General features: G+C 41.2%; 1 protein-coding gene across 3 annotated transcripts in view; it reads left to right on the forward strand.

Annotated features, from left to right (window-relative positions):
* The window catches only part of adam19a (ADAM metallopeptidase domain 19a), a 106,064-nt gene that overhangs the window by 48,833 nt on the left and 44,863 nt on the right, over positions 1–12,368 (forward strand). For all 3 annotated transcript variants that reach the window (XM_072687590.1, XM_072687592.1, XM_072687591.1), the window contains exon 4: positions 7,928–8,003. In XM_072687590.1, coding sequence (XP_072543691.1) covers positions 7,928–8,003 — 76 coding nt within the window. The remainder of the gene's footprint in view (positions 1–7,927; positions 8,004–12,368) is intronic.

The raw sequence follows: 12,368 nt of genomic DNA on the forward strand, positions 1-12,368 counted from the left end.
GATGTTTCACCCAGCTCTAATTCCATCCTGTCTTTACTTGTGAATTAAGCCTGATTGGAAACAAAACTATGATGGAAATGCTCCGTTCTACTAGCGAGGGAACCAAACTCCTTTCGTTGGAGGCTAATGCACACACACTAAGTGATCTGACAGCAGAGTTGTAAAGGAACTGGCAGCTGAATGGTCTGGTGGGTCAGTCAGACTGGACAGTAAGACATTAAACACTACAGAGTTTAAAACAGTCATTTAAAAAACTGCTCCAAACAAAGTATTGTAAAGTGTAGAATTTAGTCTGATTATAGAAACTGTTCCTAAAAATAGTGATTCTACTGCTGTTTACTTTTGTGCATTAGCACATATTCACTACATTGTGGGGCTGCATCATTTATATATATATATATATATATATATATATATATATATATATATATATATATATATATATATATATATATATATATGTGGTTGTGTCCACAAACATTTGGCCAAATAGTGTACACTTCTCCATTACTGTAGACCGTAGTTCATTAAACACTTTCAGAAAGCACATAATCCAGTCTGTTTGATATCATTAAGCCACACATTTGAGGTGGTTTGAGGTCATATAGACCTGCAGTTAGCTCAGTGCAAATCTGGCAACCCTTCATTTGGCCTGTAGCCCCAGTGCAAAACTAATAAAGCACATCTCAGGAACTACACTTGGGCCTACAAGGGGAAAACTCTGTCAATCTGAAACTCTGTAGCTGCTGCTACCGTTACTGATGAAGCATCTAATGAGACACACCTCCGGTGTGGTCGAACGTTCTGGGTTGAGGTGTGCCGGCAGTGGTAGATGGTGCGGTAAACAGTTGAGGATATTTTCTGCTCGCACCCACATTGACTTCCTGCTTACACCTGTTTTTTTTGTGCAGAGCAGAATGAAAATGGCAAACACACACAGCCGCGTTGTGTCCTCTGTTTGAGTAAGGCGTAGCAGCGGGCCTTGTTATTGCATTTATACTCTGCTTTCATACACAACCTCCCACAAACAGCAAACCAGGGGGGAGACGGTGACTTTTTTTCTTCTTTTGCCGCTGCATCGCACTCCAGCCTGGTCTTTCCTGTTGGTCGTACCACACACATACACACACACAGACACAGACGCACACTGTGCTTTATTAGTTGCTGTAAACAGGAGGAGAGAGGGGCAGTTGGACTGAGCCTGGCTTTCATACTCCGCACTAAAGGAAGATGCTTCAGCCTCTCTCAGGACATCCATTATTTTGGATGAAGTAAAGTGTTTCAAATGAGAGGGGTGAGTAATTTCCACATACTGCTGATTGCTTAAGTGCACCTGTTTTAATTCTGGCAGAGGACACACACGCACACACACATACAACTGTCCTAGAATCCTCGGTGCAGCTGCACATAAACAAAGACATTAATCTAGAAAGCCCACTGGACAGCTCTTCCAGACTCTCCTCAGAGTGGTTTGAAATAGCAATGTAGGAACACGCATGCACACACATATACACACACACACACACACACACACACATGCGCGCACACACACTTATTTTCACTATTACTCTGCCCCTCTGTTTCTTCAACAGTATACTTTCTCATCAATGCACCACCCTTGTATCTCTCTCTATCTCTCTCTCTCTCTCTCTCTCTCTCTCTCTCTGTATCTCTCTCTCTGTTTTTCAAGGTTCAGAGCAGCTTTATTGGCATGTCTGTAATGAGTACAATATGGGCAAAGCATTATACCAACAACAGAAAACCAAAAATGACAATAAAGCAACAATAATTCCACAAGATAATAATAATAAAGATAATAATAGTGCAAATTATAAGTATGTACATATATACTTTACTTAAAAAAGAATAGCTACACTAAGTATTACTGTAAATAGTGAATAGTAAAATATGATTAGGTAGGTGTCACTGTCTCTCTTTCTCTGTTTCTGTTGCCCCTGTTTTTCTATCTCTCTCTCCCAGTTTCTCTCTGTATTCCCTCTTTTACATTTACATTTACATTTATGGCATTTAGCTGACGCTCTTATCCAGAGCGACTTACAAGGTTACTCGTATTACAGAGGTGGGCCAATGTAGTGTTAGGAGTCTTGCCCAAGGACTCTTATTGGTGTAGCGCAGCATGGTGTTGTAACTCAGTGGCAGGTAGTGGTGTTGGCTGTTGCGCCACACCAACTCTTTTCTCTGTCTCTCTCTCCTAGGTTCTCTCTCTCTCTCTCTCTCTCTCTCTCTCTCTCTCTCTTTAGAGCCGCATTTATTTAAATTTCTCAATTTATTTCATTTTCCTTTTTTTGTCTCTCTCGCTTTCTCTGTCCTCATTCTCTGTTTCTCAATTCAATGTAATAAGCTTCACCGGCAAGGCCTTATTTAGATAGAGAAAGTATCATCAAAACAACACAAATGAGCTTTCTGAACATTAAAGTAATAAAAACAAGTAATTCAACATATTAATAATATATTTCTATGATAGATATATATATATATATATATATATATATATATATATATATATATATATATATATATATATATATAGTATTCTCTTTTTTCTCTCTTTGTCTCTCTGTCCCTCGCCCTCATTCTCTCTGTTTCAGCCACATGTCTTGCATTTGATTGACACAGCCTCTCTTCTTTAACCCCCCCCCCTTCATTATCTCTCCCAATGGTTAAAATACCCTGAACTGGACCGATCATCCATATCACACATACACACACTTTAAGAAGTATCTTGTGCCCTGTGCCGGCTCATTAAAAGGAATTACATCAGCTGAGCAGAGTTTAATTCTGAAGTAGCCACTATCTCCCCCTGCCCCAGCGCCGCTGTGCTGAAATATTGAGCTCCAGGCTCGGTGTGGAATACTTTTACCCCATTAAAGCACAAGTTCAACTAGAGACACTACTTGCCATTCCGTGTGAATCAAGCTGGGGCTTCTAACCTGCAGAGCATGATCCACCACTGCTATGTCACAACGGTTAGCCAATAATCGTGATCTGAATGGAAACAAGGTATATGAATATTATGAATATAAACATGTCTTTGCTTTTGGTTTGTCAGAGGAGCAAATTACTGGCTCCCTGCGTTGGTCGGCTCTGAAAAAGACCAATTAAGTGGAACATGCATAGCTATACTTTCCTCTACAGCTCATCTGTTTGCAAAACTCATTTAATAGGTGCATAAAATGCCAGTTCTTGAGTGACCTTGTATGTGTTCACCTAAGCAAGATCCTGTTGTGTCGTATAAAAATACATCCACACGTGTTTGCATTGAAGTCTGTTATTATGGAGTATTCATTGACATGTACAGTAAAACACACCAGCCTCTTGTGCTGTTCTGAGGGCAGTGTTTCTATTTGCCTTTGAAGGTTAAGTACAGAGTTGCCGGTGAAGAAGCTGAACCTAAACCAGCACGAGCACCTTAGGAGAGCGCGTGCAGCCAGAGGGCAGTGCGTGATACTGCGCTCCACGCAATTTAAAGAGCTTTGATGCTCTCAGCTGCAGAGGGCTTGTTGTTGCTATTATCTGTCTTCCCTCTGGTTGTGTTTAGAGAGCACATAGCTGTTTACCCACATGCCTTTGGGAGCTGCCGCTCTGTTTGTGCTAAAGTCTGGGCTAATTGGAGGAGCTAATCAGGGGCTTTCTTAGGCCGGGAGTCACAGGGCTTTTGGGCAGTCGAGAGCAGGTGAAACTGGAGGCAGTCTCCTTGGAGTTGGGGGCAGTCCACATGAACAACATGAAGTTTAATGTGCTATGTAAACATTGTTTGGGTCTCATAATATACCAAAACACATATACATAAACATATAGTAAAATCCTTTTACTAAAGAGTTTTTTTATTTTTGCCTATTTTTTGAAAGCTTTGCTGGGGCAGTGGAGGCTCAGCGGTTAGAGCTCCGGGCTGTTGATGACAGGGTTGTGGGTTTGATACCCGGGCTCGGCAAGCTGCTACTGTTGGGCCCTTGAGCAAGGCTCTTCACTGGGCCCTAGAGTTAGCTGCCCACCGCTCTGGCTATGTGTGCTTACTGCCCCTAGTTCACTAGTATGTGTGTATGTGTGTGTGTGTGTTGTGTGTGTTCACTACTGCAGATGGGTAAAATGCAGAGGACACATTTCGCTGTACATTGGACAGTGACAAATCTGTGCACCTTTACCACAGTATGCTCACAGTCCATGTATAGAAACGAAGCTGCCAAAATGTATTTACATATACCCACCCATTACAGCACCGAAGCTCCACCCATTCACCACGAAGCTGCTGGTGTTTCAGTCCAGATTGCTGTTTATTGTGTTAATGTGTGTGTTAATATTAGCACAGTAAACGATATTACAGTGGGCAGGGAGGAGCAAAAGCTGGGCAGATGACTGTTGGTCTGTTGGGTTGGGCTTCCATTCAAGCTCATCCTGCATTATTTTAAAAGTAAAAAACTTTGCTTAGCTTAAAGGGTCACAGATTACGTGAACACCATGCACCCTTTTAAATCAGTCATAAATGTAATAAATGTTGGCATTAGTTTAGTTAGCAGGATAATCTGTTCATCCCAGTACACTTGTGGTTCTAGCTGAGAGAACCTCCACGTCTAAACATTTAGATGAGAGCGACTGCTGCTGGAAGGACAGTAAGCTGAATTGTTGTTCTGTACGTTAGCCCTCTTGCAATCACAGCCTTTGCTTAGCTAGCTTGGCTACATCTACAGACAACTAGAGTATCTAACAGCTCAGTGCTGCTGCTGTTGACATCTGACATGAGTGTTGATGATAAAAACGTGTGTCAGAAAGCGAGGGTGAGCGACTGCTGTTGGAGTGACAGAATTTCAGATTGAGACCAGTTCTGCAATGCTTGTACCTGTCGCCAGCCAGCTAGTCTCCACAGCACCACAGCAAGTCACGTCTCGCACGTTTAGAAGATAAAGCCTCATACCTTAGAGCACAAAGTCGAGTGAATAGTCTTAGGAGTGTTTCCACTGTCTTCAGGCACATTTAGTTGACTAGTTGCTCTGCCTTTTAATTAAACTCAGCAATTACGGTGGGCCTGATTTTCCCAGCTGTATTCAAAGTGTGGCATCACTAATCAGTCATCTCCCACAGCACCACCACTCTGTGGCCTTATCTGAAATGCACATGAATCAATGAGCTATTTTGTCTGTGTACTAGATAGACATAGAAGAGAAATCTGATACATCAGACGCATCGTGATTTTCGAATACCTTCATCATTATTAAATACGGCAGTACTGCATTTGGGCTCATGTGTAAATATGTGTGTGTGTGTGTGTGTGTGTGTGTGTGTGTGTTTGGAAGGGTGTTCTGCAGCATCATTCCTGAGTATAAATGTAGTTCAAAATGTCCTGGACCTCCACTCGACATGAACTTCACATGCCTTCACAAAAACACACACACACACACAACACCCTCTGAAATCACAGTGGTAGTCTGCATTGAAACTGCAGCCAAACAACATAGCACTATTCAGCATTTGCTGAAGGCTAAAGGGCATGTTGTCTGGTGATTGCTACAGACATGTTGGGAGATTTCTTTCACTCCTTGCTTCGTTCCTGACAGCTTCCGACTTCTATTCAAGGTCCCGTGTCATATGATTTCACACTCTGCGTCGCTTTGGTGGCATTTTCATTTTTACTTTCCACTGTTTGGAAAGCTTGAAAAGCTGCAGCGCAATTTCATACAACAGAATATTGGATTTAAACCTGCTGTGTATGAAAGGGCTGTTCATAGATACAGCCTGTATTAGGAAATGGCAAATCTCTCCTCTTTCTTTCTACGCGCACGCATAGATCGTCTTCCTATACACATACAGTTGTTTACTATTAGTTGTCATTCAGTAGAACATCCTGCAATATATAATTTATTTTCCATTAGGGGTCGGTACTGGCGGGTAATGACTAGTGCAGAGGGGCGTTAGGTCAACGCTTGTGCTTCAGTCTCTACCAGCTGCACTTATGATGCCTATTTATTTGTGGCTCTGGCAGGAAATTGGGCATCATGCAAATGCAGCACTATTTTAGCCAAAAAGCCATCTATCACCCCCGCCGCCATGTCCAGCAAGCAGAGCCAAGAGACTGCAATTACAACAGCTTGAGCGTGATCTGCACTGCCACACATGATATGACATAGGTGTATGTGTGTATTTGTGTGAGTTGCTGGGGTTCAGATTGTGTTCAAAATGCAGTCATGTCTACTATAGTAAATGCATGTTTGTGTATGTATGAATGTGCACGTTGGTGTGTTGTAGTTGGTGGCTGCACTCCATCATAATTGAATATCATCACTGAAAAACCAGTAGAAACCAACAGACCAATAGAAATGCTCCAAAAAACCTGCTTACACTTTTTTCGATTGAAAGTTAATAATGTTTTTTTTTCTCCTGCAAAGTTGCCATTTTGGAGATATAAGATTTTTGCTGCAACGATATGTGTGCACACATATCGTCGACACACCCCTACAAAACAGTATAGTATACTGATTGTTACACACATCCTACTGTGCGTGAGTGTGAGTGAGTAATGTGTGTTGGGAAGTTTTGTGCTTTGTGAGTTAGCAGTGTAAATATGTATTCATGTCCACTATACTAGTTGTGTGTAGATGTGTTGGTGTGTGTGTTGGGTGTGTGGGTTCATTATGTGTGAATGTGTGTGTTTATTCATGTTTTACAACGTGTGTGTGTGTGTGTAAGGGGGGGGGGGGGAGGAGGGTGGTTATGAGTGTTAGCATCTGTAAATATGCATTCATGTCCATTCTACGAGATGTGTGTGTGTGTGTTTGGGCCTGTGTGTGTGGGCCTATAGTGAGGGTGGTATGTATGTATGTATTTATATATTCGTACATACAAACAGTGGCTCTCTGTATAAGCGTGTGTGTTTGGGAGGGAGTGAAATGTGTGTGTGTGTGTGTGTGTGTGTGTGTGTGTGTGTGTGTCATTCTGCATGTATGTATGTTTTACAAATGTGTGTGTATGTGTGTGTGCGGGCCTGTGTGCCAGGAGGTCATATGTTATTATGTGACCCGTGTGTGTGTTCCTATCCATTACGTAACATACAGTGTGTCCATATGTGTGTGAGTGAGAGATAGAGAGAGGGAGAGAGATAGGGAGGGAGATCGAGGTGCAGAATAAATGTGGTGATTAGGCTGCGGAGCAGATCCTCACATTTTCCACTCCGTCTCTCTCTAATCACAGCCTCTCTCTGACAGGATCACGTCTCTCCCTCTCTCCCTCTCTCTCTCTCTCTTTCGCGCTCTCGCTTGCTCCATCCTCGTTCAGAAGCCAGAGCAGCACAACACCGTACTGTAGCTTAAGCCAGTCTCTTCTTATCGCGCTTGTGTTTTGTGAAAGCGTGATGAGAAAGATTTCACTTCTAAAGTGGAGGATTGATGGAATAGAGGAGAATTGGTGGCGGCTGGGATCACCTCGCTCTCTGATCAGGGAGAGTGCTCTGCTTTGAAGCTCGGGGAGCATCTAAAGGGGGGGAAGGAAAGTGTTTTGTAGATATGTCTCACAGCTGAGTGTGGAGCTAGTATTAGTCAGAGAGGTGCAAGAGCACAGCAGCCGTTTTTCATCACGCCGCTGCGTCCAGTTACTTTTGTTTTCGCGGCTGTCCTCCTCACAACGTGATGAATTTGGCTGGGGAAGAGGTAGAATATTGGGGGCAGCCAAAACATCTTATCGCTCCAGCGAAAGGGTTTTGATCCAAATCGCATGGTTTGCCAAGACCGCAGCTTTCTGCTATAGAGGAAATGTGTTTATAAGATGTGAGCGATAAGGCGGCTCCACCACGAAAAAAAACAAAAAAACATTATGGGATGTGGGTTTTCAGTGCCAGTGTTTTCATGAGCAAAAATGAAATTAAACAGTTGTTGTTGTTTGTTTGTGTGTGTGTGTGTGTGTGTGTGTGTGTGTGTTTTAGGGATCTTCTAGGAAAAGACTTCACTGCAACTCACTATGAAGATGGACGGCCTGTAACCCTCAGTACCAATCACACTGTAAGCAAGATTTATGCTCTTTCTCTCACACTCTTACTACTCTACTTACTACTCTCTGTTCCTCTTGTGCGCTTTAGCCCCCTTTTGCACTCAAACACAGAACTTTGCCAACATTTGCAGCATACTTTCACTGCTAATACTGTGGCTGTGCCTCAGCCACGCATGTAGCTCTTAAATGGTAATTTACCAAGATGTAAACATATGTATTTTTGTTGTAATTTACACTGACATGCAAAAAGTCATGGGATGTCAGCGTGTAAATTTAACGTGAAGTGGTGTTACCTCAGGGGGACGGCTTGGGAAGACCACACCTGTATGAGTTGAGGTGTTATCTTGTGAGTGGCCAGACCGCTCATGGCAAAGCGACGTGAGTGACCAGAGTTTGAGCGAGGCGTGATAGTGGGTGACAGATGGAAAGAACCTTCTTTTTCCAAGGTTGTGTAAGGCATTTAACATTCCTCCATCCACAGCACAGTGGCTGCCCACGTGTGCTTAATGATCACCACCGGCGGTCAGAGCTAGAATTATCCACAACAGAGTAACTTCCACTTTGCAGGCTGCCAGCGCTTCCATACTGGTGTGGGGTGATGGTGCCCGCTGCCAACCGTTTCACTTCTTGATGACCATTTGTAGCCCTTCATGGGCTTCAGGTCCAAGCTGTCCAGAATTGGCTCCATACCCTCCAGACATCTTCTGTCCACTTGTGAAATCGATGCCACATCGAGTTTCTGTGCTTTGCCGGGCTAGAAGGGCTCCTACATGGTACTAGATCCTTTCCAATGATTGTGGGCATACAGGACTGTGCTACTAGTACATGTGGTAAAACAGGAAAGCAAATAAACATACAAACCAAATAAGTGAAGAAATTAATGAGCAGTTTAAGTTTAAATTTAATAGGATAATATCCACAGCTGACAAATTTGCCAGAATTTATTACAAAAAAATACATTTTCTGATGTAAATTATATGTCAGTTGCTCTAGTGGAAGCACTGTTGTGCCTTGAGTCAACCAGAAACTAACAGATGAAATCTGAGGAGTTGATCATAAAAGCAAAATGCATTTTTTATCCAAAGACACTAAAGTACAAAATAACTGCTTTGTTTTCATAATTAATCCCAGATGTTGCTTCTAAATTCAAAAGAACCAGAGTGGGACAAAAAGCAAAGCACACCTTAAACACTTTCTCAAGTTCATGATGTATTCTTCTTCCAAAAACATGATATCTTGTCATGTAACCAGAAACGATGCTGATGCGTACATTGTTTCCTGTTTACATTTAAAAACAAAGAGCAGAATAATCTAGGAAGATCTTGTGGAGGTGGACTGGTATAAGATAAATCCTTTCAATACGTTTAAAGTTAATTTCGTAAGTAGATATCGATCATAGTTTAGAGTATAGGCCCTGCCAAGTAGTTTTCCATTTGTCATCACTTTTCCCTTTTTATATACTCTTTCATATACAAATGAGGTAGAGATGATATTTCAGAATTTTGTACAAAGGCACACTTGTCTGGTATTTAACTATTTTTGGAAAAGTGAAATCTCAACATTTTACAAAGACATCCGCTTTGCTGAATATGCTGTATAGCGTTTGCACACAAGTGTCCAGAATTACAGGTGTCTCTGACACGTTCCATTGTGCTGGCTGTAATCTGGACAGTACTGTATTACCTGCTAATGTATTTATTGGCTTCTGTTCAGACATGAACTTTCTGGTATTGTACCGCATGCACTAAGCACAGGTGAATTGTCAGGTCAGCTATTCACTGACTTTAGCTCGTGTTCACATTTAATGTCTTGCCATTCTTCCTGCACATATGTGAAAGGGGCTTTTCTGTCTGTCTCTCTGCAGGGTGCAAATTACACAGGGTTTGGAAGCTCTGACCCCACTCATTAAGACATTAGCTTCCTCAAAGGAACTAAAGACTTTGAGAATTAAGAAAAAAATTGGGATTGCTCTTAGTAAAAAAGGTGTTTTTTGTTTAAATTGAGAGGCAGGATTTATTTTATTTTTTTTTTTACCCAATATTCTCATTTGACTATCTGTCTGTCTTTCTGTCTGTCTTTCTGTATATCTATCTATCTTTCTAGCTATCGATCTGTCTATTTGATCTAGATCTAGACGATTTAGATCTATGTAGTTTATTCGTCTCTATTTAGCCATCTGTCTGCTGGTCAATCTCTCTAGCTATCTATTGCCACTAATAGTAAAAAGGTCTGTAAGTTCCATATTACATAATTGCTATATGTGGGATGGATGGCTAAAAACTCCACGGTTCACTAGACAAAAAAAACTGTCACAAGTATTATTTCTTTTTAATACTTGGTCAATCCAGTCCTGTAATGTAAGAATTACACCTTGAGATTTCTTTTGTCACATCATGCTCTGCAGCAGTGGTCACTAGTCCTGCTCCTGGAGATATACTTTTAGCTCCAACCCTAATGAGCCACACATAATCCATCTAATTACTGCCATCACAGGCTTTTTAAAAGCGGAAGGAGGAGTGTTAGATAAGTGATGGAGGTGAAACCTGCAGATTTCCAGGAAGACAATCAATGACCACTGCTGTACTGCACACAAATGCTCTCCCTGTCCATTTCAGTCCACTCATGCACAAACTGCTGCACATTTCAGCTAGAGTGTTTACCTATTTCAGCATTTCACCTGCTGTTCCAGATTCAGAACTGGGATTGAGGTCTGGAGATGGTGCTGGCCAGTGAAAGTGTTCCATCCTGTTTGTTGAACCCGTCTTATGCAGACATCCTACGGTTGTCATCCTGGAAAGTGGAAGCGTCGGGATTGTGTTCTGCTTGGATATAGAGCAGAAAGTTGGTGGAATAGTGGACTATAATGAGGACGAACTCAGGAAGCAGGTGTAATCCTTACCCCAAAGGATTGATGTTGTTATTAAAGTAAATGGAAGTGTAACCAAGTATCCGAGAAGAAATGATGCATGTGGCAAATTCTTTTTCTCCTAAGGACTGAACTAAAGAGAATGAAGAAAAAATGGAGGAAAAGCCCAGAATGTCACTGTATAATTCACACTTTCATCTGCCACACTCTGTCTTCCATATCTTATATCCATATTCCATATCCATATTTCTCTCTCTCTTTGTCTTTGTTTGTGCTCCGACTCCTGTGTCCTCTCCTTTCTTCCTCCTGAGGGCATCATTCTCACTTGTTAAGCCAAATGTTCACATGATTTTATACTTGGGAAAACAACAGGGCCGCACACACCCTGATAGCACATGCTCTGCACTCATATTCAGTCATGAACAATGAATACCATTGAGGGCAACATGTTCTGCTGAGAACATCTTTTTTGCTATCGTTGATAGCTTCAAAACACACAGTTCAAAGTCGCAGCAGACTTTGCTGTTGCCCCTTTTTTGCGCTGTATATATATATTTTTTTTTTTGCTGCCGACTGCAGTTTTATTTGGGCCAGTTTATTGCACACTCTTGCAGAAAGGTGTGAAGAGTTGTCACCTGTGTTGTTGTTGTACATCAGTGAGGTGTGAACTGCCAGGTTCAATTAAGATGAGAAAATGACGCACACTAGAGTGTGTAACATATCCTGCTCACATCTGGCCTTGTTGCCCTTGCAAAGGTGGATTTTTTTTTTGTCGGAGGACAAAAAACAAGGCAGTGGGTTCAGATTTTTTGGGCACGGAATGTACGAGAGCAAAATCCCACATGAGTAAAACCATACTGATCAGCATCACCAACCATTCTCAAGAGGAAATAAGAAGAACACAGAATAGGCTGCAGGTCTTGTTTTCTTTTCACAATTCAGTGACTTTCAAGATGACTTCATTCAGAACTTGAAGAGAGAAGTTTCCTCTCACTGTGCAAGGAGACGTATAAGTCCCCAAATATATTCACTTACATTTTCTAGCATGCACAGTCAATGTACAACTGTGCTACTCTATATAATACATGTACTGGACAACTGTTTATTAATTCTCTAATTGTTACTTAGATAATAAAAAACATTTTATTAGTAATCAATGCAATAATAAATATCTATCTATCTATATGTATATATAAATATACATATACACACAGCAACCAATAGATTGTCGCTGTTGGACAAAACCTCTTCATTTTCACTTGTTCACACAATGACAATCTATCGGTTGCTGTGTATATATATTTTGTATGTACAATGTGTATATATCATTGCAATATATTCTTATATATATTCACAATATATATACATTTTTGTATATTGCAACATTAAAAGTACAGAGAATTTCACATTGGAGTAATGTGATTTTCCTTTTATATCAAGCAGCAAAAAGTATATATATTTATTATATATATTAAAATATATATAACCATTATATATATAAAATTTATAT

The sequence above is a fragment of the Salminus brasiliensis genome, chromosome 9, assembly GCF_030463535.1.
Source record: "Salminus brasiliensis chromosome 9, fSalBra1.hap2, whole genome shotgun sequence".
NCBI lineage: Eukaryota > Metazoa > Chordata > Actinopteri > Characiformes > Bryconidae > Salminus > Salminus brasiliensis.